At 42.4% G+C, this 27,799-nt stretch overlaps 1 protein-coding gene across 3 annotated transcripts in view; it reads right to left on the bottom strand.

Moving 5' to 3' along the window:
- Positions 1-27,799, bottom strand: part of LOC126262624 (monocarboxylate transporter 1-like) — a 171,123-nt gene that overhangs the window by 26,115 nt on the left and 117,209 nt on the right. For all 3 annotated transcript variants that reach the window (XM_049959381.1, XM_049959380.1, XM_049959382.1), the window contains exons 4-5: positions 15,427-15,570; positions 13,683-14,159 (exon numbers count right to left, since the gene is read on the bottom strand). In XM_049959381.1, the coding sequence (XP_049815338.1) occupies positions 13,683-14,159; positions 15,427-15,570 (621 nt within the window). The remainder of the gene's footprint in view (positions 1-13,682; positions 14,160-15,426; positions 15,571-27,799) is intronic.

The raw sequence follows: 27,799 nt of genomic DNA, 5'->3' as shown, positions 1-27,799 counted from the left end.
GAGCACTATGGGACTTAACATATATGGTCATCAGTCCCCTAGAACTTAGAACTACTTAAACCTAACTAACCTAACGACAGCACACAACACCCAGCCATCACGAGGCAGAGAAAATCCCTGACCCCGCCGGGAATCGAACCCGGGAACCCGGGCGTGGGAAGCGAGAACGCTACCGCACGACCACGAGATGCGGGCAGCCACGATACGATCAAAATTACTTTCGAACCAGACCACGCGCGTCCTCGAGCCTATGAAATAGAACAGTTCATACGCGACGATCTACGTTTAGATCCGGCGACTGTCGTCGGAATACATTTGTCTATAACGGCGAGCGTGGTTTATGTTAAAATGACCAGTGCAGAGGTCTGCGTGACAGTAGTGTCTAAATACTCGAACTCACTCAGATTCAAAGATTCTGACGGGCTTATCGGTGTAGTGACGGTGGATCATGCAGGCATGGGCGTAAGGACTGTAAGGGTTTTTGAGCTCCCCTTCGAGGTCCCAGAGGAAGTTGTCAAGGACGCCTTCCGACCATATGGCAATGTTATCAGCCACGTTGCAGAAAAGTGGTAAACTTTCTCAACGTGTAAGGTCTACAATGGTGTGGTCCGAATTAAACTTAAGCTCAAGAAACATGTGCCGTCCCATTTGAACATCGGAGGCTGTCGTGCAATAATCATGTACGACGGTCAACCGCGTACCTGTCCCGGATGTGGCCAGGAAGGTCATGTTCGATTGAGCTGCTTCCAACGTAGAATTACGGAGATATCAGTGGGAGACTCCGTTTCCGCGACGGGGACGACAATCCTGCCCCTCACGTACGCTCAGACGACGATGCGCACCATAGATGAGGACGAAACTGGCGATCAGAGACATCCATCGACGTCAGAAGTACCAAGGGAGGAAGAGGAAGGACTCCCGATGCCAACCCATATGTCGCCCCCTCCACAGCACCAACAGTCCCACGGAATCCAGACGCAACGTAACATTCAGAACGCGATGGACGTGGACGCGAACATTGTCCCGACCGCGGCTTTCCTAGCGGAAGGTGATACGACGCTGGATTGCCTCCCACATTCGGATACGGATGTCCACGTTCGAAAGCAACGTTCGCCTCGACGACGCAAGCGACGTCGGCGGACCCCTTCTGACGATTGCCTCCTACACACGGCCGGTCAAGAAGGTGACATCTCATCAGACGGCATGGATGCTGCGCCTGCTGAGGATCTAAGTGGCGTAGACGGTTCACTTGCCCATACTACGAGTGCCCAGTTACTTCTTGCACCACAGATGCTGCAGGTCGCGTCGATGGATGGCGCTCCGTCTACCTCTACCAAAGACGACGTACGTGAGAGAGATTTAGGTGCCGATCAGCTGCACAGCATCGTGTTGCACCCACTGTGGTCGTACGATGTCTAGGAACTTCCTGGAGAGGGCACGCGTGACAGGGGAAGGGGTGGCATTGGGGATGCCACTTCTAGCGTGAAATACTCGTAATTTGTAACGGGTTTGGTGTGTCCGGCATCTCTTACGGTTATCTTTGATTGCAATGGCGTCTGCCTACGTGAAGAGGCTAGGCAGCACACCTTTCGTCTTACCACAATCAATATCAACGCGATAAGGGCACCACATAAACTGACAATGCTACAACGTATGCTCGATGCGGCGGACATCGACGTGGCCCTCTTACAGGACTTATGTGTCGCTAGTTTCCCTGATTTCAACGGATATACCGCCCACATCTCCAACGCCTCTTCTACCGGTTGTGGTGTGGCTGTCCTGCTACGGGACGGCTTGGCGGCTACGGACGTACTGTACTTACCGAGAGCAAGAGCCATGGCAGTAACTGTCAACGGTGTACGACTCATCAATGTATATGCCCCTTCAAGATCAGGGAGACGGAGAGATCGGGCCGGTTTTTTTTTTTTTCCGGAAGATATTACGCGTCTATTTAAGGGCCGCATAGACGATACGGTGATCGGAGGAGATTTTAACTGTACATTATCTCCGTCTGATCAGCAGTCACATCACGTCCCGTGTGCGGAATTGGAAATGCTAGTGCGTGACGTCCACCTGATCGACACGTGGCGCCACATCAATGGCCCACCTCCTGGTTACACCCATTACACAAGTCGTTCATCAAGTCGGTTGGACAGGATTTACGTCACAAGCACCCTTTCGACGGCGACGAGAGGAGCAGAGCTCTGGCCCACTGTATTCACCGACCACACAGCCTGTATTTTCACCATTGCCCGCCAACCTGCACGTGTGTGGCGCAGTAGCCCCCCCCCCCCCCCCCCCCCCCTGGAAACTGAACGTCGCCCATCTGGACGAGCTGCCATGTAAAGGTGCTATCGAAGAGTCGTGGAACGCGTCCTTATAGCGTCGTGGTCGTTACCGATCGACCCTCAGTTGGTGGATTGAATGTGCGAAGCTTGGTCTTAGGCGCACCTTCATGGCTTACAGCCGGGAAGCGGCGGCATGGAGCAGGAACAAGGAAAACTATTATTACGCCGTCCTACGGGAATGTCTTGCTATGGAGCCCTCACCTGACAGGCAGATCATAGTCAATCTCGCGAAAGCGCAGCTTGTCTCCTTAGCACGCCATCATTTACAGGGCGCTGTTATACGGTCGCGTGCTCCATACATGATACAATCAGAAAGGCCATCTATGCACCACGTGCTCCTAGAACGCAGCTGGCGCCGTAAGGCGCTGGTAACCGACATGATAACGGACGACGGACAAGTGGCAGAACAAGCAGATATAGCAGAAGCCTTCTATGGGCATTACGCTCAACTTTATTCAGCAGTGCTCCCTGATATGGCGACGGTAGATACCGTTTCAGCACATGTCCACGGTACAGTTCCACCAGACATGGTACCGACCTTACTGGGAGAAGTGACAGAAGGGGAAGTGCTCAACGCCATTGGTAAACGTGATGCCCATAAATCACCAGGAATCGATGGATTACCATTAGAGTTCTATCGAGAATTTAAACAACTGTTGGTACCGTGTTGGGTTGAAATTTGTCAGGAATTGATGTCCCCGGGTATACCGTTGCCTGCACCGTTCTTGGAAGGACTGATTGTCCCCATCCATAATCCGAAGGGACGGAATCATGTCCGCGATTATCGCCCCTTAACGTTATTGAACAGCGACTTCAAAATCTTTTCGAGGCTGCTATCAGAACGTATTCACGGCACACTATTGCACCCAACAACATCCCGAACTGCGTTATGTCGTTACAGAGATCTCATCTCGCCTGCACGGGTGAGACGTTTGCCGGCAGCCCTGGCGTCTATCGACTTTAGCCAGGCTTTTGACCGTGTGGGCCACACTTTCCTCACGGCCGTTCTACGGTGCATGGAATACCCCGACCCCTTTATCACAGTCTTGACACGCCTTCTGCATGGGGCTACTTCTCGAGTTCTTGTTAATGGAAGTCTGACGGCACCCATGCCGATCCGCCGATCAGTACGACAGGGATGTCCATTATCAACATTGTTATTTACATTGGCCTTAGAACCTTTGTTGTGTGGTCCCCGAGACAGGCTCACTGGGATACAGTTCGGCGGCTCCATCTATCGCTGCACCGCATATGCGGATGATTTGATGATCGTCATACGTGGAGTTGACGATATAGCCGCGGCTTTGGACTGGATTGCAACCTACGGTACAGCTTCTGGTAGCCAAATCAACGTTGACAAGTCTGTCGCCTTGAGCATCGGGATTGGGCTACCGCAGGAACACATTGCCCCATACGCTTCAGTGATACTGTCCGCTGATTGGGCTTAGATTTCATGAACGACATGCGACGTGCGACGACGCTCAATTATCGACGCCTTCTTAACCAAATTAGGGCCGGAATTGCAAATCAGCGCTTGTGATCGTTCAGCGGGCGTATTATGCCAATGTATACCTTGCGTCCCGCATACCGCATGTCGCCCAAACGCTACCCATTCCGAACCCTTGGCTCGTAGCATTATGGCAGCGCTGGGATACTTCGTCACCGCTGGTATGTTACTGAAGATCAGATACGTATCTCTTACCCTCCCCAAGGAAAAAGGTGGTCTCGGCCTAGTTGACGTCCATGATAGGGGCCATTGCCCTCTGTGTTAGCTCACATTTATTTCTGCTGCGCCGTTGTCCTACGGGCCTCACGAGTCTTCTGACGGCACTACGACCTGCTTCACTAAGAGCGCCGGTGCCACTACAGGACATCCCAGCGCCCCTCTTTTATATAGGACGTTTCTATTTAGAACAAAGTTATTGCAGTGTAGCGCTCACGACACCACAAATGGCCACAACTCGACGCCTATATCATGACATGCTGCAACGCCGCCCCCTAAATGTGGTCGAATTAAAATATCCTGACGTACGGTGGTGCGTGGTGTGGAAGACTGTACATGATGCCATGCTTGATTCTGATGTTGTTTCCCAATGGTACGTAGTTGTTAATGGGAAGCTGGTGATGCAAGAACGTCTCTACAATATCCACATGGCAGAATCTCCCAGTTGTGTGGGTTGTAATACATTAGATTCTGACGAGCACCGCCTCAGCTGTGGAAAGGCGGAACCGGTTTGGCACCTAGTACGGCAGATGCTGGCTTATCTCTTGCGAGTTACACCGGAGCATACATCTGCACGCACGCTATTGTTTCCGGATGAGACTTTTACCCCAAGACTCGAACCAACTCCGTCACCTGGATACGTGGACATGCGGTCCATTACCTCTGTCGTGACGGACACAAGAATTTACTTGACTTCTGGCTCTATTTTTTTTTTAAACAATTCTTTATCTATTTGCAAGAAAGACATCATGCTATTTCCGGGCATACCAGATATCGACAATACTTCGCTAACTACCTATGGAGTGCCTTTCACAGCTCGCCGTGCAACTGGACTTCGAGTCTCGGTCCGGCACACAGTTTTAATCTGCCAGGAAGTTTCATATCAGGGCACACTCCGCTGCAGAGTGAAAATCTCATTCTGGTATAGGTTATTGTTAGTCAGGGCCATTCTTTTGAAGGGATTATTGAAAGTCAGATTGCGTTGCGCTAAAAATATTGTGTGCCAGTTTAGTGTTGATCAGAAGAAGTGAAGAGAGAAATGTCTGAGTACGTTCAGTTCTGCTCAGCTGTTTGAAAATCAAATAACTTAAGAGATTCATCAGCACAGTAATTCATAATTTTTTCTAAGGGGTGGTTTCACTTTTAGTGTCTCGTTTCCTAATCTAATTCCCTCAGCGTCACCTGATTTAACCCTACTTCATTCCATTATCCTCTTTTTTCTTTTGTTGATGTTTATCTTATATCCTCCTTTCAAGACACTGTCCATTACGTTCAACAACTCTTCCAAGTTATTTGCTGTCCTGACAGAATTACATTGTCATAGGTAAACCTCAAAGCTTTCATTTCTTCTCCCTGGACTTTAATTCCTACTCTAAATTTCTCTTTCGTTTCCTTTACTGCTTGTTCAATATACAGGTTGAATAATATAGGAGCTAGGCTACAACTGTGTCTCACTCCCTTCTCAAACACTACTTTCCTTTCATGCCCCTCGACTTATATCTGACGTCTGGTTTCTGTACTGGTTGTAAATAGTCTCTCTCTCCCTGTATTTTATCCCTGATACCTTCAGAATTTCAAAGATAGTATTCCAGTCAACATTGTCAAACGTTTACTCTAAAGCTACAAATGTCATAAACGTAGATCTGTCTTTCTTTAATCTATCTTCTAAGATACGTCGTTGGGTCAGTATTGCCTCGCGTGTTCCTACAAGAAGAACGAGGGAATTGCTCTCCAGGAACACTTAGAGTTAGAGGAAGGGTTGATATACGGTCTTCTAATACCAGACTAGATGTAAGCCACGGTATTACTTCGTCACACTTTGGTCAAAATTAGTCAAAACCCAATTTTTGGTCCGCCATATTGGTTTAGCCGTTTGAATTTTGGAAATCTAGCTTCAGATTTGTGTCCAGTTATATCAAAAATATATAATAATACATATTTTTATGCAAATTGAGCTAATAATACCTATAAAAGATTTCCATAAGCTTTAACCAGGTTTTCTCGAAAACGATTTGTCAAAACTACGAGCAGCATAAAATAAAAACGGTTCATCCTATAAACTTTTACCTTTGACCTGCGAAAATTAAACACTTTTATTGGGAGCTTATATACACAATATAAGGGATTTGTTGATATTAATTAATCTCTGTGAAACCACAAAGAGAAAAGTAAACACTGAAAAATCGAAGTCAGAGTTCAAGTTGGCACCATAACGTTAAATTTAAGATTACTTCATTGTGGTTCGGTAAAGCTCCTACAAATTTAATGAATTACAGACTGTGTTATTCATTTTAGATTTTACGTAACTCCCTAGGGGCTACAGTGCACGCAGTCTGCTTACTGCAAACTCGCAGGTGCTGGATCAATCCATAATTTCGGGCGCCTTTTTTTTGTATTGAAAATCGAGAATAGAGTTCAAAGTACGATCAGTCATAACCCCCCAACAGATTCTTCGTATGTCTTTTCACTGTCTCAAAAAATTCCAATATTTGCCTACTTTTTGCTGATTTGAATGAAAACCTGGCCTTAAGTTAGTCGAAAAAGTTGGGTTGGTTGGTTGTTTTGGGGAAGGAGACCAGACAGCGAGTTCATCGGTCTCATCGGATTAGGGAAGGACGGGGAAGGAAGTCGGCCGTGGCCTTTGAAAGGAACCATCCCGGCATTTGCCTGGAGCGATTTAGGGAAATCACGGAAAACCTAAATCAGGATGGCCGGACGCGGGATTGAACCGTCGTCCTCCCGAATGCGAGTCCAGTGTCTAATCACTGCGCCACCTCGCTCGGTGAAAAAGTTGGGGCAATATACGTAAAAATACACTGAAACGCAAAACGTAACGATGCAAATAACTTTCGCATGCTGTTTCACAGCCAAATAACATAACTCCATGAAACTTCAACCACAAATACACTGAAAAGCCAAAGAAACTGGTACACCTGTATAATATTGTGTAGAACCCCCGCGAGCACGCAGAAGTACCGCAACACGACGGGACATGGACTTGGCTAATGTCTGAAGTAGTGCTGGAGGGAAGTGACATCACGAATACTGCATGGCTGTCCACAAATCCGTAAGAGTACGAGGTGTGGTGACCTCTTCTGAACAGCATGTTGCAAGGCATCCCAGATATGCTCAATAACGTTCATGTCTGGAGTGTTTGGCAGTCAGTGGAAATATTTAAACTCAGAAGCGTGCTCCTGGAGCCACCCTGTAGCAGTTCGGAACATATGGGGTGTCGCTGGAATTGGCCAAGTCGGTCGGAATTCACAATGGACATCAATGGATGCAGGCGATCAGATAGGATGCCTACGTACGTGTCACCTGTCAGAATCGTATCCCGAAGTGTCAGGGGTTCCATATCACTCCAGCTGCACACGTCCCACACCATTACAGAGCCTCTAGCAGCTTAACAGATCCCTGCTGACTTGCAGGATCCATGGATTCATTAGGTTCTCTCCATACCCATACACGTCCATCCGTTCGATACAATTTGAAACAAGACTCGTCCGACCAGAGAAAGTGTTTCCAGTCATCAACAGTCCGTTGTCGGTGTTGACGGGCCCAGGCAAGGCGTAAAAGTGTGTCGTGCAGTCATCAAGGGTACACAAGTAGGCCTTCGTCTCCGAAAGCCCATATTCATGATGTTTCGCTGAATGGTTCGCACGCTGACACTTGTCGATGGCCCAGCATTAGAATCTGCAGGAATTTGCGGAAGGATTGCACTTCTGAACACGCGAAGGCAGTAAAACCTTATTATAGGTAAGAACTGGACGTATCTGGTTATTGCACGAATACCTTCAATCCTTTTATACAAAGTAACTCATTTTTTTAAAATTAGTAACTGCATGGAAATGCAACTATTCAGAAGAAATTAATTCGGTACAAAACTCGAATCATCTAATAGAAAACAAATTACTAATCAGTAGCTCTGAATTCAGAATGGCTGGGTTTCGACGCTAAAAGTAAAATATCAGACACGGAATGACTATTTTTCAGATGACGTGTTTCGGAATTTATCCATTAACAAATTCCTATAGCGATTGCTGCACGCAGATACGGTGTTCCAAGTTGTATGTGAAAAACATTCGTAGACTGTTTCACATACAACTTGAAACGACGTATCTACTTGCATAAATCGCTCATGGATGTTAGATGACGGATAAATTCCGAAACACGTGATATGAGCAATAAAGTCGCTCCTTGCAAGGTGTTTGACTTCTAACACTGGGACCCAGTCAGCCTGAAAGCAGAACTACTGGTTATAATAACGGTCGCCTGCCTACTGTATGACTTTACGTTACATTTATATTAAATGAATTACTGTTTTGTTTGTAGATATTAAACAGTATTCATCAATACAACTGTTTCACTTAAAAATAGCACATTTCCATTCTGTATCAAATTTCAGTTTCATAGACCCGTAATTAAAATAATGAGATCTTATTTTTGTTAAAATAATTAATGAGTACTTTACTTTGAATTTCCACTTGTTAACAAATGTTAAGTTAAACTAGAAATTTTTAAAAAACCTGATGTGAGCCTACAAATACAGTATCTTTACGGCGCACCTTAAGCTGCCAACGATTATTTTAATAGAGTGAGAATATTTTGTGTTTCACAGTGCCGAGATACCTCCCAATCTTCAAAGACGATTTTTTTCTATTTTTTCCGAGAATTTTGTGGAACTGTGTAGTGTCACAAAGTATCAACCGAATTAAGCGCTGACGTTTCCCGCCTGAGAAACGTCAGTTAAGAAACCATTAGTTGTTCAGACATATATTGTTATATTTCTGTTTGTTACACGTCGAGCACACGCGTCAGTGACAATGAATCCTACGCTTATCTACGGACGAGGCATTTGGCAGTGCAGGTCATTATAAGCAGCCAGCTGAAGGCCAGAGTCTGGGAGGTGGCGGCGATCGCAGTATCAATAACATCGATTACTGAAACAAAGCAGTTTCCTAAAAAGATGAAATGGTCAAAAGAATCTCGTCGCCAAAAGCATGATGTCCGTAGGGATGGTGCTTGAGTTATGAGGCAGAACGCAGCCACTGACACTGGAATTATTGTTCTAATCCTCTTTGAAATTCACATGCAAGTCTTGATGTATGGTAATTATCGAAGTAAACTTTGTGATTTACATTCTCTGGTAGTTCCAGCATAATTTAGCAACCACAACAAGATCAAGAGCCGCATGATTCTTATGCCATTCGTGTTCACGTCTTGCATACATTTCCACATTGTAGGCATACCCACATACACCCACATTAAAAACAACTCAATCATATTTATGTGGTTTACCTGCCATAAACAGATGGTGCCTGGCTTTAGTAGCATACATCTGTTCATCTATAGTCAATGACTCTTCCGTTGGAATTGAACCAAATCTTTCATTCAGATATATAAAAATACATCGTATCTATCTCAGGCTGTCTTGTGTACCGGTATTTGATAAATTGTGTAGGTAGTACAAGAAACACCTCACTAGCTGAAATTTGTTGATAGTAATACCGTCTTATACAATTAATGGGCGTACAACACTTCAGAAACACATTCTCGTATAGTTCAATGCTACAACAGAAGAAAGAATACAGACACCTAAAAAACTTCGAAATGTCTTCTACAGTAGCATTGCAGGTCTTAGCCAAATTCATTTGAATACTATAAAGCGTAGGTTCTCCCGAGATCAACTCCAAAATGTCTGGAGGAAATATAAAACGAAGTCATGCCGTCATATGTCATCTGGTAAAGCTTCTCTTCCAAGAAAGGGTAGCTCTACGTGGTTCACCTCTCCTTTCTTCCACAATACATTTCATATTTTCTTTGTCTGTACTGTGCTTAATGTCTTTCTTTGCACAGATATTCCTGGAGAACATCCACTTGTTGCAACTGAAGTTCCTGCCATAGCGACTGAGCTGTCTGCATTAACTGACTTTCCAACAACCATCACACTCTTTTGAAGTCAGACAGACTGCGTAAACAATAAGAAAAGTTTTCACTTTGGTTTTTCAACAATTTATTGTCATTGTCACAAATTTCATATTCACCACCAACTTCCATCTTCAATTTCACTTTGAAAATGCTGACACAAGTTTACCTGGTCTGGAGGTCAGCTCTGAGGTATGACTTCAGGGGGGAAAGTTACGTCTCTACTAAGACGACACTGAGGAGGTTCGACTTCCGTGGGGAAAGTTACTTCAGCACGGAGACGATACTGAACTACTCTATACTGGAGCCGTACAGCAGCTCGACTACAGCTCCGTAAGAACTGGGTAAGAATTCGCACGAAGTCGACTGGTGACGAACTGGTTGAGGTGCAGTCGGCTATTCTCTTTACCCTTCTGATCCACACACAGCGCGGGTGGCGCGTCAGCGCAGGGGGCCTTGCTGCCGTGCCGTTAGCGGTTGGGCGATGCCGTTCGCTGTAACTGTCGCTATCGGATTACGGGAGAACCTCTGGTGCCTCAGAGTCTCCAACGATAGCCCAATTTCTGGCAGCGACTGGTTACGATCCGCTTAATATACGTTCAGCCACATCTGTACGAGCTTCTATCAAGTTATTGTCATGTCCTTATCGAGTTGTTATGAAGTTAAAGTATTCAATGTGTTGATATTTTTGTAAATAAACCACGAATACAAGACATGGATGAAAAAAAAGTTATTTGAATTGTAGTTTATCCAATAAATTCTGTAGAGTTTTTCAAGATTCTGAAGTCTACCAGCGTGCCACAGTTAACAAAAGGGAAGTGACGTTCAATTGTTAATTTTCACTCTGAAAATTAATACGAAAAATATTGGAAAAAGATAGTAACAGACTCCAGGTATTCCGATTTCATTACGCTCAACTACTATGAAAATTTGGAGTCAGAAGTTTTTAAGAATCACGAAAAATATTGCAGTGCTGTTCTAAGTCGCATAACGAATCTGTGCTAAGATAAAATTTAATTGAAACACGAAAGTTCAGATCTTAAGAAATAGCTGACAAACCAGATATTGCAGGGGTATTCATTTTGCCAATTTTCTATTGGCAATAAAAACAAAAAATTAACTGTATTTTTAGTGGAATATCGAAAAAATTTCTTGTCTATGTTTTCGTTAAAAGCCTTTGAAATAATGGAACACCACTAGAAAGAAATATGCATAATGTACAAATGTGTAAGACCAGGATACAGAATAAGAAACATGATCCCAGACAGGTTCTGTATGCTGGGCGCAGCTGCTTCGCGTGTCTACCACGCGATTTCGTAAACGTCTCTATGGCGACGCCTCTTGATAGCTCTGCAGACAGCTATCGTATTCGCCTACAGCCGTTTGCGCTTTGCATTTGAAAGCTGTCAAAAGCGCTGCCAGGTGTCAGGGATTTCCTTAAGCTGACTCGACTGAAGGAGCGTCGTAGTAGCAAAGAATTAATATACATTACTAAAACTACATGTATGATGCGGCAAGTTTCACATGCCTCGGTGTTTATGACGTCATATCTGTTGAACTATCTGTCGTACAACAATATAATTTATTCAGGCTTTCCCGGCGAGATCTTGACATGTGACTGGCACAGCCGTCTCAGGTAGCACCTGAAGAAGGCGACGAGTTACGTGGCCGAAATATTGTGCCAAAGCGACACAAACATCCGGCAGTAGACCAGATTATTCCACATGTCAGTAATGAAATTGTTTAAATTTATTCACTGTCATATATGGATACTGTGTGCAAAGTATGTCGCGAATAGAGTGAGTAGGAAAGAAGAAACAAATTTGTAACTCATGCATAATGGGGCAGTTTTCCCCGCATTTGTTGTTTATGGCGTGGTATCTCGCGAACAATCATCAGTAGGTGTTTCTTGCACCCACAGCGACTGCTGCCTGATCGTAAGGAATATTTCCAGAATGAAATTTTTCACGCTGTAGCGGAGTGTAAGGGATGTGTGTGCCAGGCTTGATCCAAATCGGTGCAGTGGTTTAGGAGGAGATGTGGAGACACACACACACACACACACACACACACACACACACATTTAAGTACAGTGTTCGGCAGCAAAACTGCAACTGCTTCTGCAAATCTACACTCCTGGAAATGGAAAAAAGAACACATTGACACCGGTGTGTCAGACCCACCATACTTGCTCCGGACACTGCGAGAGGGCTGTACAAGCAATGATCACACGCACGGCACAGCGGACACACCAGGAACCGCGGTGTTGGCCGTCGAATGGCGCTAGCTGCGCAGCATTTGTGCACCGCCGCCGTCAGTGTCAGCCAGTTTGCCGTGGCGTACGGAGCTCCATCGCAGTCTTTAACACTGGTAGCATGCCGCGACAGCGTGGACGTGAACCAAATGTGCAGTTGACGGACTTTGAGCGAGGGCGTATAGTGGGCATGCGGGAGGCCGGGTGGACGTACCGCCGAATTGCTCAACACGTGGGGCGTGAGGTCTCCACAGTACATCGATGTTGTCGCCAGTGGTCGGCGGAAGGTGCACGTGCCCGTCGACCTGGGACCGGACCGCAGCGACGCACGGATGCACGCCAAGACCGTAGGATCCTACGCAGTGCCGTAGGGGACCGCACCGCCACTTCCCAGTAAATTAGGGACACTGTTGCTCCTGGGGTATCGGCGAGGACCATTCGCAACCGTCTCCATGAAGCTGGGCTACGGTCCCGCACACCGTTAGGCCGTCTTCCGCTCACGCCCCAACATCGTGCAGCCCGACTCCAGTGGTGTCGCGACAGGTGTGAATGGAGGGACGAATGGAGACGTGTCGTCTTCAGCGAAGAGAGTCGCTTCTGCCTTGGTGCCAATGATGGTCGTATGCGTGTTTGGCGCCGTGCAGGTGAGCGCCACAATCAGGACTGCATACGACCGACGCACACAGGGCCAACACCCGGCATCATGGTGTGGGGAGCGATCTCCTACACTGGCCGTACACCACTGGTGATCGTCGAGGGGACACTGAATAGTGCACGGTACATCCAAACCGTCATCGAACCCATCGTTCTACCATTCCTAGACCGGCAAGGGAACTTGCTGTTCCAACAGGACAATGCATGTCCGCATGTATCCCGTGCCACCCAACGTGCTCTAGAAGGTGTAAGTCAACTACCCTGGCCAGCAAGATCTCCGGATCTGTCCCCCATTGAGCATGTTTGGGACTGGATGAAGCGTCATCTCACGCGGTCTGCACGTCCAGCACGAACGCTGGTCCAACTGAGGCGCCAGGTGGAAATGGCATGGCAAGCCGTTCCACAGGACTACATCCAGCATCTCTACGATCGTCTCCATGGGAGAATAGCAGCCTGCATTGCTGCGAAGGGTGGATATACACTGTACTAGTGCCGACATTGTGCATGCTCTGTTGCCTGTGTCTATGTGCCTGTGGTTCTGTCAGTGTGATCATGTGATGTATCTGACCCCAGGAATGTGTCAATAAAGTTTCCCCTTCCTGGGACAATGAAGTCACGGTGTTCTTATTTCAATTTCCAAGAGTGTATGTCCTTGCATTCAGCTTCACACCATTTATGCACCAGTAAAATAAAATGGAAGAGGGCCAGTCCCCTTGTGGATACAACAAGCACCTCCATACAGTTGACTGAGTGATCACCTTACTGGCGTGGTGCTCACCCTCTTGGTTGACATTTCCATCCTCTTCGCTGGTGACGGGCCGCCGCCTCGCGCGGTCATCAGGTAGCGCGTCACTCACATCCCCGAACTCAGAGGTGGCCAGTGAGGCCGTTGAGGTGCGCCGCCTCGTCCTCCGCTCCTGAGGACTCCCAGCTTCGGTACCGGACTTGTCCGCGCCTTCCTGGACTTCACCCTGGAGCGGCCTCAGCTCGGTGGCGATTGGTCTGCGCTTGGCGTGCCACTCCAGCGGGTGGAAGAGGAGGCTGCCCAAGGGCCCATGCATCGACACGCCACTGAAGACCAACATGGCGCCGAGGAAGCCGTAGTTGTCGAGCAGCAGCCGCACCACGTGCGGCATCACCATCAGGACCACGTTGCCGCCCGCCATGGACAAGCTGACGGCGCGCCCGCGGTACTTCACGAAGTAGGCCTTGACGGCCAGGAATCCAGACGGTGCGACGAGACCACTACCCAGACCTGGGCAAGAGGAAAGCAATGGAAACTGGGGTATAATGCATCGCCGAGAACAGGGTTGTTAAAAATAAAGCACAAGCTAGATTGGCCAGGAAAGGGGAGGGACATAAGCTGTGGCCTTTAAACAAACTGTGACAAAATGTACATGGTTTTTTAACAATGATTAATCCTGTTACATGAGACTATCACCTACCTGAATGAAGATAGGAACTAGCGATAAATTGTAGCTTGAGCATAGCACTATGAAATATTTTTTATTTCAAAAGAAACAAGCATGCACATACAATCTTGGAATGGCGCTAACACTTCATTTACTTTGGGGCTTTGTCCCACTTCAGCAAGGGGTCTAACATTTTACTATGGATTTGGCGATGTTAGTGTCTGAGGGTGGTCAAATTCCCTTCCTGTCGCAAACCTCTCCCCCCCCCCCCTTGGACGGAATTAGTTCAAATGGCTCAGAGCACTATGGGACTAAACATCTATGGTCATCAGTCCCCTAGAATTTAGAACTACTTAAACCTAACTAACCTAAGGACATCACACAACACCCAGTTATCACGAGGCAGACAGAATTAGTGTACCCCCAGGTGTCTGTATCTAGTTTAAGCCATGAAATAGTGCCAGCATTTTGCAGATGTCTGCGAGGCAGGACGTGGGGACCATCCCGGCATTCACCTAGTGGGGTGTGGAAAACCGTCGAAGAACCACATCGAGGCTGGACAGCACACCAGCCCTCGACGTTAATGCGCTGGGCGGATTAGGACTGGGGCCGGCGCGCCTAACCGAGTCCAGCAAGCACCGCATTAGCGCCCTTGGCTAACCTGGCGGGTGCATAGCGCTAACACAAAGAATATATTACGAAATGTAGATGCGTTACGTCAATAGGAATGTACTGACCGCTGATACTTCAATTTCTTTGGTATGTAGACAAATACGCCCGATGGGATTTTCCTAATTCAAGAAAGTTAAATCCCCCTGTAAAGCCATATTAAGGTAGGATCAAAACCCTGACATTATCTTAGCATTTACTCTAACAAAATCCCTTTATCATACGTAACATCTACAGTCATTAGGCCAACAACAAAGACGAAAAAGAGAAAGTAGAACGAAAGATGAAAATAAGTGAAGAATGTTGGAATAGGAACAGTAGGAAAAGTGGAAGAAAGGGAGATGCAGAGAATTAGAAGCTATAAAATATATACAGTGAGGAGCTTCAGCACAGACGCTCAAGGCTATTATATTAAGGGAGAATACAGTCCATATCACTGACCTACTAACAAACTGTATGTAATGATAATGTAGGTGAACGAGTTTGCAAAACTCGTGAGGATCATGCCAGCCACAGTGAGCAGTCCCCCGCCGACAGACACTTGACGAATTGAGAATTTCTTCAGTAATGGTCCAGTCAGAAGCCCTGCAAACAGAGGTAAACATTCAAAACAAGGAGCACGTACCATCTGTCACAAATTTATGAAGTTTACTACTAAAAAAGTACCAATTCCACAGAAATGGCAACAGGATAAAGTTGAGTCTGTCGCAATTATATCTGAACATTTTCACTGACGTCTTTTACTTTGAGATGTAGCAATGAGATATTGTCCTCGTAACCAATACTACTTCTTACTTGTTAGTCTAATATCATGTTGGCTGCAATATTAGAATGACAGCTTGGTCCAGTAAGACTGAAGAAGGTGCTTACTGACAATTTGTTTTTAAAGCAACTATCTAGCTATTTATTCATCACAGCTTAATGTGATTCCAAAACACTTATGCCCAAATTAGCACTTGGTTATCGTACATGGCGGCACACAGACTTGGCGCCAGCTTACCTATGACTAGCGCCAAATTAGCAAACATGAGATCTGGATCTCCAATAGTTGGACACAGGAAAATATAGGTGTTTTCTTATCAACTTCATTGTTATGTAATTACTATCATCTTTATTTACAGATTTTTTTGATATGTATCTTTTATTTTAGAATTATGGCATTGCTTATCGCTTGTTTTTAAGAACAAATCCAGTTTAGACAATGGTATAGCAATGTACAAGTTGGCACTGTTTGACTGGCCTTGAGCTCTAAAATCTCATATCAGCATGCACATGTCAGGTTCTGTATGCATGACGTCAAACGTGTGGGTTGTCTAGTTGCTGCAGGGTGAGCTGGAGGGTGAGATCACGGACGCACACACACACACACACACACACACACACACACACACACACACTCACTTTATGTCAGGTGTCACAATGTTATTTGCACATCTCAATTGATACGAAAGCATGACTTTGGACTTTCGAATTAAGTGCTACAATGCTATATTCACCTCTAAATTATCTGTATTAGTCTAATATAACAGCACAAAACACATGTGACATTAACACGCTAAGTAGTAATTTGACATTTGGTCCTAGTTCTAAATGAGGCTGTACACAAAAAAGAAGCTGCTTATACACCATTTTAGGGGGGCAGAAGATGATGCATCAACAAAATTTAAAGAACGTTATCGACTGGCAGAAACAAAGCTTTATTTCTGTTACCTTTTGTCATGAGCATACCTACAGTTGCATGACAATCCACCAACGATACATTTTCTGACATTTTAGCACAGCAAAGCACACTAAGCATGACGCATTTTATCTATATCTTTAATGAAATGTATCACTTAACTGCACAGTTTCGTAATATGTAAATGTAACTTCGTATTTCATCATATACAAAATGTAAACAAAAGAATATGAAGGACATATTTCCAAACGGAGGGGCTAGCTCAATGTCCCGATAATCTGAAAATTGCACTAAAATAAAATTATTTGTCCAACTACATACAGATTTCAAGTACGAAAAACACACAGGTTGCTTATCATAATATGCAATCGTAGCTACAGTTCTCTGATCGCAAACGAAAACACCATCTTAGCACCAAAATACAATTGCCTCTGTTTTTAATGGAAACGCATAAACATTTGTTCTATAATATTAGAAAACACCCATGGACTACTGCTGATTTAGGGTACTTATCTAGAACTGTCTTACACTGCCACACAGTGGGGACGAAATGCTCATACATAGCCATGTTATAGCAAATTTGTACGAATTTTGAACTGCTCCACACATCTACATGTTGTAGCAAAACTAAAACAAACTGCCCATATACTGCTATGTCACAGCAAAACTGTAAAAAGATTGTGTTTTATGGAATGTACCAGTCACTCTCTGAAGTAGTTATGTACAAATGTTGATATTACAGTGATATGCAAAATGAAATTTACAATAGTCATGAAATGATTTCTAACACTAATCTGACTCATAATAATACCTACAAAGTAGTCAGCATACACTTTCAAGTAATTAATGTAACACATATGAAGGGTCTGCATGTCTCAGTCTAGAAGTACAATTCAGAGTGAAGTGTTATTACATCCTTATTTTTATTTTACTGCTATTCTATCGTAAACGATGAAGATCAATTACTCTACCATCGTAATAGGCTCTACTCTATGCCATTATGTAACTGTTACGTATCCATTTGTTGCAACCACGGATTAAGTGAAGATGGAAGAGGGACGTTTGTTGCAGTTCTAACCATGAATTAAGTGAAGATGGAGCAGAGATTACACATTTATGACTGTGCTTGGATTACAGCTAGGTTGTAAGTACGGCAGTCGCCTGTAATGGCGCAACGATGGCGAAGACGGGAGAGGGGAAGAGACAATACTCTGGACGTGAAAACAAAGTACCACATGCGAATTTGTTGCGTACAGGTTTGGTTCCTCACCAAAAAGGATGCTGGGCCTCCAAAGCGCTGCTACGGCGTTTACGCTAAGTCACACGAAGTCCCTGACACAATATTAGAAGGAAACTGGGGTATCAGACGGTCTGGTCCAACGGATAGTGAAGGAGATCGACTGGAGACAATGGAAACCACACTTTGTTCAAGCATTGTGACCAGAAGACTGTAATGTTAGGATGGGGTCTGTTGAGTCCACATTGCAATGATTAGAAGAAGAATCACATATCTTGAGTAACATTTTGTGGTAAGACGAAGCCGCATTCCGTGCGGGTGACTTCGTAAATCGCCATGACTGCCGTTACTGGTGGTTCTAGTAACGACAGTCCTTGAGTTACGGATCAGAAATTGCAATCACATCCTTCGTTGACTCTGTGGTGTTGTATTCATGATGATACTATTATCAGTCTTTACATTCTCCATGAAACAATGAATGCGCGGAGGTATGTGCAGATGCTACAAACCTTTGTTCATCCTATTGTTTCAACCTGCGACCGTGTGGACAATGTGTACATTATGCACGTTTGGGACTTCCCCATTTTGCGTTGATTTCGTGAGAATGGCTTGACAATATGTTTCCAAGACACGTTAATGGATATTGCGGAAATGTTGCGTGTCCACACAGAAGTCCAGACTTGACCCACTGAACCTTTTCCTCTGGGGATGTTAGAAAGAGAACGTGTATGCCGAAAAGTCATGATGGAAGAGAGTGCTTGGGTACCAAATGGTATGTTGCAACGGCCTGTCAGGAACGTTGCATTCCGACTGCAACAGTGTGTTACTAATGTTGATGCATATGTGGAAACATGCAATTGCAAGGTTCATAGTACGTAATAGAATTGAAGGCAACAATGTAACATTGTTAGTAAGTGAATAATAGTTAAATAAATATTAAGATATAGTAGTGGATCACACTGTAGAATAGGTATGTTAACAGTTTCATGGAAGAGACAGATATTATTCATTTATGTTAGTCCCTCATTTGTAGTGATATGCAGCGCAGCGAGTCTGTTTCTCCAAGTATGTATTCATCTATTCACACCGAATGTTATCATTAAGCCTCTAAATAAGAGATACTCAACAGAAATCCAACATTTCTCATGCATAATATAAGTATGGTACCATGATACAGCTGTGTCGCAAATAACTCCCTGACAACTAGCAGCAGGAAACCATTCCCCCTTATCTTCTTTAGTAGCTGAGAAAGCTAACTATCATGCAAAGAGATTGGCTAAATTCTATCATCTTTATGCAACCTTGCTTCATGAATTTAATTTATTTATCTGGAAAACTTTCACTTCTGCCACTGCTCTCCTAAACTCAGGTCAACAAGACAGCGGTGTTCTATTTGCAGTACATTTAAGCAAAATATGAATGTAGGAAGTTATCTATCTAGAAATGACTGTGCAATGTGTGTGGTTAGAAATAAACATATTGTTCTTTGAAGGTATAGATATGAAGTATATATTTGTAGTTAGAGTCCTGTTCATACTCAATCCTACAAAAGGAGCTTACATCATCAGAAATATAATCCCATTCCATCAAGAAAACCGACCACATGCTTCTCATTAAATTTAATATCAAAGATTTTAATACCAAATGGAATGAAATGAGCAAAACATTGATTCTGTGACCAGTAACGAAATTCTTGATACTTTGCAGCCACTCCCAACCTACAACACTGCAACTGAATATGTGGAAGAATAACATCAAACATAATGATGCAAAACATTACCTGACACAGTTTAGATGGTAAGATAGAATTCAGACATTAAATAATTTCGAACTATCTTACTAGTAGTCCAGTGCTTTGTAGAAACTACTCAGTACCACGAAAGTTTGTCAAAGTATTTTCATCACAACAGTATGCTCCTTCAAATACTGTCTCCAATGCCACACTACACTTATTTATTTTACTCCAACACCTACTGATCCCAAAAAAATTTTTTTTCTAGTCTTCAATAAGTCGGAGCCTTATTTAGTAGAGTTACATATTATTGACTGGTAAAATTATCTACACAATTTTTTCTAAATTTAGTAGAGAGCTGTGTTACTATATGGACTATACATAAAAAATTTGCTATTGTAGTACATAGATTAAGAAATTTAGAGTTTGTGACAGTCTTCAGATCTGAGATCAAATATTTACAGTTTGTGACATAGTCTAAGATCTGAGATCCATATATTTTTAGAAAGAGGGTTTTCCATCATAGAATTGTACCAAATCTAGAAACTCAGCTATTGAATACACAATGTTGTTTAGGAGCCATAATTTTCTTTTTTAGCTCTGTAATGAGCAATTTGGAGATATTAGGATGGAAGCAAGTCAGTAGATTTATGCCTGCATAGTGGGGGCTTTGCTGAAGGTGGTGTTCTATGAGAGACATAGTGGTGTCTCTCTCTACCTCTAGTGTTGTGATCGTGTATTTCCTTATTAAGCATTTTGTTACTGTTTGCTGCTACAATGAATACCGTAAGTACATACAGGTTATGAACAGTTAGTATTTTAAATTCCTGAAACAAATTTCTGCTGGCTTCTCTGGTCACATTCTATGTCTTCAATTACTTGCTGCATATATTCCAGTCTCTGTCTACCTCTACGTTTTGGCCCTCTACAGCTCCCTCTAGCACTATGGAAATCATTCACTGATATCTTAACAGATGTCCTATCATCCTGTCCTTTTTCCTTGTCAGCGATTTCCGTATGTTCTTTTCCTCTCCGATTCTGCACAGAATCACCTCATTTTTTACCTTGTTAGTCCACCTAACTTTCAACATTCTCAGATGCTTTAATTCTCTTCTGTTCCGGTTTTCTTACAGTCCATGTTTCATTATCATACAATGCTGTGCTCGATACGTACATTGTCAGAAATTTCTTCCTCAAATTAAGGCCTATGTATGATACTAGTAGATTTCTGTAGGCCAGGAATGCCCTTTCCGCCAGTGCTAGCCTGCTTTTGGTGTCGTCCTTGCTCCGTCTGTCATTGGTTATTTTGCTGCATATATAGTAGAATTCCTTAACTTCATCTACTTCGTGATCATCAACCTGATGTGAAGTTTCTCACTGTTCTCATTCCTGCTATCTCTCATTACTTTCGGCTTTCTTCGATTTACTCTAAATCCATTTTCTGTACCCAGTAGACTGTTCATTCCATTCAGCAGATCACATAATTCTTCTTTACTTTCACTATGGATAGCAATGTCATCAGCGTATCTCATCATTGATATCCTTTCACCTTGACTCTTAATTCCACTCCTGAAACTCTCTTATTTCCGTAACTGCTTCTCCGAAGTACAGATTAAACATCAGGTGCGAAAGACTACATCCCTGTATTGCATCCTTTTTAATCCGAGCACTCGCATTATCCCCTCTTGGCTCTTGTATGTGTTATATATTAGCCTTCTCTCCCTATAGCTTACCCCTATTTTTCTCAGAATTTCGAACATTTTCACCATTTTACATTGTCGAACACTTTTTCCGCGTCGAAAAATCCTACGGACGTGCTTTCATTTTTCTTTAGTCGTGCTTCCATTAAAACTAAACTTATTGTCATCTAACCCATCTTCAATTTTTTTCCATTCTTCTGTATATTATTCTTGTCAACAACTTGCATGCATGACCTGTTAAGCTGATTGTACGATAATTCTCGCAACTGTCAGCTCTTGCAGTCTTTGGAATTGTATGGGAGATGTTTCACCATAAGTCAGATGGTATGTCGCCAGACTCATACATTATAAACACAGACGTGAATGGTCTGTTTGTTGCCCCTTCGCCAAATGATGCTAGAAATTCTGATGGAATGTTATCTATCCATTCTGCCTTATTTGATCTTAATTCCTCCAGAGCTCTCTTAAATTCTGTTTTTAAGACTGGATCCCCTATTGATTCTAAATCGATTCCTGTTTCTTCTATCCCATCCGACAAAGCTTCCTCCTCATAGAGGCCTTCAATGTACTCTTTCCAGTTATCCACTCTCTCAGCTGCACATAACAGTGGAATTCCCGATGCACTGTTAATGTTAATACCCTTGCTTTTAATTTCAGCAAGGGTTATTTTGTTTTTCCTACATGATGTGTCAGTCCTTCCAACGATCATTTTCGATTTCTTCAGATTTTTCATGCTATCATTTCGCCTTAGCTTCCCGGCACTTCCTATTTGTTTCATCCCTCAGCAATTTGTATTTCTGTATTCCTGAATTTCTCTGAATATTTTTGTACTCGCTTCCTTCGTCAATCAACTGAGGTATTCCTTCTGTCAAACATGGTTTCTTCGCAGTTGTCTTAACTGTACCCTTATTTTCTTTCCAACTTCTGTGATGGCCTTTATTAGAGATGTCCATTCCACTTCAACTGTACTGCCTACTCAGCTGTTCCTTATTCTTATATCTATAGCCTTATAGAACTTCAAGCATATCTTGTCATTAAGGTTCAGAACATGGCTACATTGTCAGCGACCGTTTAGAAAGTAAAATTAAAGCAATCAAAGCCCTCGGTCGCAAAAATGAATTGTTTTGATCTAGGTTTCCATAACTACTAAGAGTGCCTTCATCAGAAGTAAAACGTTCAAACTGGCCTATAACATAAGTAGTTTTAGGAAAAACATATTTTTAAGTACTGACTAGCAGTATAAAATGAAAAATAGTATTTACATGTCACGTATAAAATAAATATCAACCGATAATGCTCTAGTCACAAATTTTAAAATAGAGAACAATAAACCGCAAGCCACTATGGGGTGCTCACACATGTCGAACTTCTGTAGTCTTCATTGTTTTCTATTTTAAAATTTTGTATCTAAAGCTTTATCGCTTGATATTTATTTCATACGTGGCACGTAAATACTGTTACATTTTCTGAACTGATAGTCAGTACCTACACTAAAAAATTAATTTTTTCTTAAGATTTTGTACTTCAGATAGAGGCCAGTTTGAATGTTTACTTCTGATGAAGGCACTCTTAATAGTTGCCAAAACCTAGGTCAAAAGACTTCATTTTAGCAACCGAGGGCTGTTATTGCTTTAATTTTACTTTGTATACGGTCACTGATAACACAGCCATGTTCAAAACTTTAAGATTTCTGCCTGCCCAAACATCCAAGGCTGCCTCTAAAGATAAGGATCTGAAGAAGAAACTGCTAAGTAGAGGTATGGTCATTCAGTTTAATAAGCAATGTGAAAAATGGGGCTAGTCCCTAATTATATGAAAGCCTATACTAATTTCGCAAATTTTAAGAAAGATCCCAAATTTTTTAGACCTCTAGTTAAAAATCTCATTTCTGATCATTTTAAAAAGATATATGCTAAAAGAGATATTCTTAATGAAGAGGCGTATTATCTATATTTAGATATGAGAAATATCTTCCGTATTAATTATAATTTTAACATTGACGATTCCTGGATACAGATTGAAGAGCATTTAGAAATTTGTAAACAAGGTAAATTGCGTCAGCACGGAAAGAAGCTTACTAAACTTTTTTGTTTGTTTCCTGCTGATAAATGTTCTCAAAGTCCTTTTAAGAAAATCAACCATGTATTTTATAAAAGAATTTAAATAAGATTAACATTACTTTTACACACAATGAAACTATCTTACTCCAGAAAGGCAATGTAATAGAAAAGATATTTTTCTACCTAATAACTGGTCTTGATTCTATAAAAAAGATAATTCATGTCGAACTAGAATTGCCTTGGACATAGCTAAAATTCTCAGTGAAAATTTTACCCATATCGATAGGAAGTTGATTAAATCTATTAATAATAAACTTAAAGACGCTGATGTTTTAATAACTAAGTCTGACCAAGATTACTCTTTGGTTATTGCCTCCAATTCTGAATACATTTCTAAAACCTTAGAATTTTTTAAGGAAAATGTTAATCCAGAATTACAAAAGGAAGTCAGGTCAGTTACCAGTGAAGCAAAATTTTTAATCAAACCTTTCCATAAGAAAACGCTACTCAACATGAATCCTGTCCCAAAAACTTCGTTCTCAATTCAAAATTCTCAAACCTAACCTTCCGAAACGCCCGCTTTCTAATAGTATGAAGAGCGCGTACCATGATCTAGCCAAATTTCTGCATGAGGCTCCGAAAAATTCATTCGTTTTCGACAACGATTACTCCATCCCCAGCATTCACGAATTAGACCATAAAAAGAAAGATTTAGAATGCAGCCCAGATACCAAGTTGTTTTCACTAGACATCAAAAATCTTTATACAAATCTTCCCATACAAGAAACGCTTAGAATCGTAGAAAAAAATTTACGTCATTACAAAAAATAACTTTCAGATGAACAAATCACTGACTTTATGAATCTAATTACAGTCATAGTCAAATAAAACTGTTTTGAATTCAATGAACAATTGTATCAGCAGTCCGATGGTGCCGTTATTGGAAAACCGTTAGCTGGTATCCTTGCTGACATTTGTAAGGAGTCAGGCAAATCCAACATCTTCCATGAAAACCCTGACATGATAGCAAATCCGGCAGTATGTCACATAGCTCCGAATAAATTCTGACATTAAATTAACCAAAGTAATACGAATGAGCAAATGGAATACCACAGACTAACACAAGAACGCCTAAATGCATGTCATACCTTCCCACCGTGAAACAGACGCAGTTCCGAGGGGAGAAACGAGAACAGAAGCCGAGAGCAGAACTGTGTTAAGCTAGAAGGCCCTACGATAAGGGACAGACACCCACGTCGGCAGCCGACCGCCAAGACCACCCCCGCAGCCCATGTTAAAAGATAGAGTCCTCCAGAAGAACAGTATAGGTCTTACGATAACACTAAAAGGGCCACACCAGCTGCAAGTTTTAGCGTGAGACTATACGCGTCTCTGTTACGTTACAAACGTTAAAAACATTGCCCCACCACGAAAAGTATAACGTTTCTCATTGGGTAGACAGAATTTTTGAAGGCGGAGCTTAAGGTTAACATTGCGACCCTGATTGGTCGGTTGAAAACACAGCCAGATACCTTTTTCTTAAACCAGCTTTGGTAAATTGAAGTAATGAGAAGTTAGGAGAGAGTTGCTTCCGAGACGGCGAGGTGTGTGGAGCTGCACCGCCCGCCGCCCCCTGACGCTGACTAACCACCGATAAGGTAATGAACGCACGCGATGCCGCATAAGTGAAGCGCGCATAAGGCTTCACTCAGAACTGCAGAAGTCTCATCTGTTACATCCCCTTTTTGTGTAATACCAGTGTCGATCGTCAATTAAAGCTCATGGTATTCACATTTGCTATTAGAAGTTAAAAATCTGAAATGCGATGATTTTTCTGTTATATAATTATTGAGAAGCCACATCAGCCACTGTAATTGACGACAAGTTAATTAAGTAATTAAAGATAATTGAGAGTCTCTGTAGACCATTTGATTGTTTTTTCTTTTATGAAACTTAATTTAAACCTAGATTATAGATGTGATATGGCATAGGTCATCCTTCGGTCCATTATAGAACATGGAAAACCATTCAGGAAATATTCGTTCGCATTTTTGTTGAATGCACTTGGTTTTTATCATCCTGTATTAAAATATTTCCTTTTGTCAATAGTGCAATTTATAAACAATGTTTTGTGAGTAGAATAAAAATTCCAGTGGTAAACTTAACTACTTTCTCGACGTTATTTTATCAGCTAACTAAAAATAGGAAAGCCTTGAACCCCTTCCACTAAATTTAGTTAGTATTAAGATTCCTCTACAGGGAGTGCAGTGGAGCTGACGCTGAAATCATTAAGTATTTGATTACATCATTGCTAGTGTCACTGAACTCTTCTACACTCTACATGTCACGTATGGTCTGTCGTCTCCTTACCAGCAACAGGTCCCAGGTTCAAACTAGTCAATTCCCTAAAAAACACGCTCAGAGCGTCGTTGTGCGAAAGTGGCAGGGAGACACGACTTAGAATAGACAGACATCACGCAGAATGTTAGGCATTTTCATCAACTCTCTAGAAGAACAGTTCTTCAACTGTTTCTCACCTACAGCGCCAGACATTCTCTCCTATTTCAGATATGTCGACGATATTTTAGTGATCTACAAAGGACCTGTTGAAGGAATTGACCGTATTTTCAGAGTCTTTAATCAACTTCACGAGAAAATATCCTTCCCCAGCGAACTCGAAAACGAAGCCCGTCAATTGAATGCTCTTGACTTGACGCTTACAGTAGAAGAAAATAAAATCTCATTTAATGTTTTATCGTAAAGAAACATATACCGATCAGATCGTTCCTGCATCTTCCATGCACCCACAATCTCATACGAACGCTTTCTTTCACTCTGTATTCAAGGAGATACTTCTATTCCACTCTCGAAAGATAAATTTGAGGGAGAAATTAATTTAATCAAAACGGTAGCAGTTAATAACGAATACGAACCTACCATAGTGGATAACATCCTTAAAAAGAAAACTATTAAAAGAGTTACTACACTCGGCTCATACATCATTGAGTCTAGCCTGAAGAAGAAGTTTCTTCTGTTCCTTTCTTGGGGCCCATCTGCTATCAGATTCTACGCCTTCTTCGTAATAAATACAATTGTAATGTCGCCTTAGCAAACAATAATCGTTCGAGAAAAAAAAATTATAATTTAAAATCGACCCACATCCCTTTGAAGAACTCTGATGTCTAGATTTTTTAACACACTCGCTCTTCTTACAACATAGGACAAACAGGACGTGACTTTACCGTCAGATACAAAGAACATATTTTAAGAAAAAAATTGTACTAGCACCCAAAATTCTTAGTTTGCCAACCACCTTATGATTACAGGTCACGCGCCTAAAGCTGTTTTTTTTTCTAAGTGTAAGTACTGAGTAGCGGTACAAAAAAGAAAAGAAACAGTGTTTACATGTCACGCATAAAACAAATATCAAGCGGTAAGCAATGAAAGGATTTGCGCACTGAGAAGAAAGGGCGTAGATTATACGTTGTCGGAGAATTAGTCATTTTTAATCGTGTTTCTCGAAATGATGGCCTCATTCTTAATGAGCAGTTACAATTACGTAATAAAGCTTATTCAACGGTATAAAGCAGTTACTTGATATTTGATTTCGTGTTCCCTCGTGCTGTTACCGAAATATTTTTTCTACCTAAGTCATTTCATAATTTTTTTTCATTAAATGATTTATATTAACTACATTTCATGTCATACCGTTTTCTACTCGCTGAGTTATTCAGCTCTCTTTGTAATTCTGTAATGGCATTTTCAGCCTTTAAACTGTATTTCTAAGCTCTTATGTAGACAAATTGTTACCATGTCTGCTGCTTTCAGATAAAATATTGCCTCTTACTTCATGTATTAAATAATGTTCGTCATAATATTCGTCTGTCTATATTTTGAATGTTAAGTGGCCTGTTTCTATTTGCACGTACTAGATGGCACTTTTGGTGTAATGTTCGCCTGCCCGCAATTGCTAACGCGGGCGCCTCAGTCTGATGCTACTGCAGCTCGACATGCGTGAGCAGCCCATAGTGGCTTGACTTCATTGTTTTCTGTTTTAAAATTTTGTGACTAAAGCTTTATCGCTTGATATTTATTTAATACGTGACACGTAAATACTGCTTCTTTTCTTTTTTGTGCCGCTGGTCAGACCTTACACATAAAAATTTTTTTCCTAAAACTTCGTTCTTACGTTATAGGCCAGTTTGAATTTTTTTTCTTCTGATGAGGGCACTCTTAGTAGTTGCCGAAACTTAGGTAACAAGCCTTCATTTTTGCGACCGAGGGCTGTTATTGCTTTAATTTTATTTTTCATGTCTTATCATTCCTTAATACTTGTGTATATCACGTCTCTGCGCTGTGATTATTGCTGACCAGTCTGTTAAACTTCAGTCTACTCCTCATCACTAC

This window comes from Schistocerca nitens, chromosome 6 (assembly GCF_023898315.1).
Source record: "Schistocerca nitens isolate TAMUIC-IGC-003100 chromosome 6, iqSchNite1.1, whole genome shotgun sequence".
NCBI classification, from domain to species: Eukaryota; Metazoa; Arthropoda; class Insecta; order Orthoptera; family Acrididae; genus Schistocerca; species Schistocerca nitens.
The sequence above is the reverse complement of the archived record's forward strand: the minus strand, read 5'-3'. Positions and strand labels throughout refer to the sequence as shown.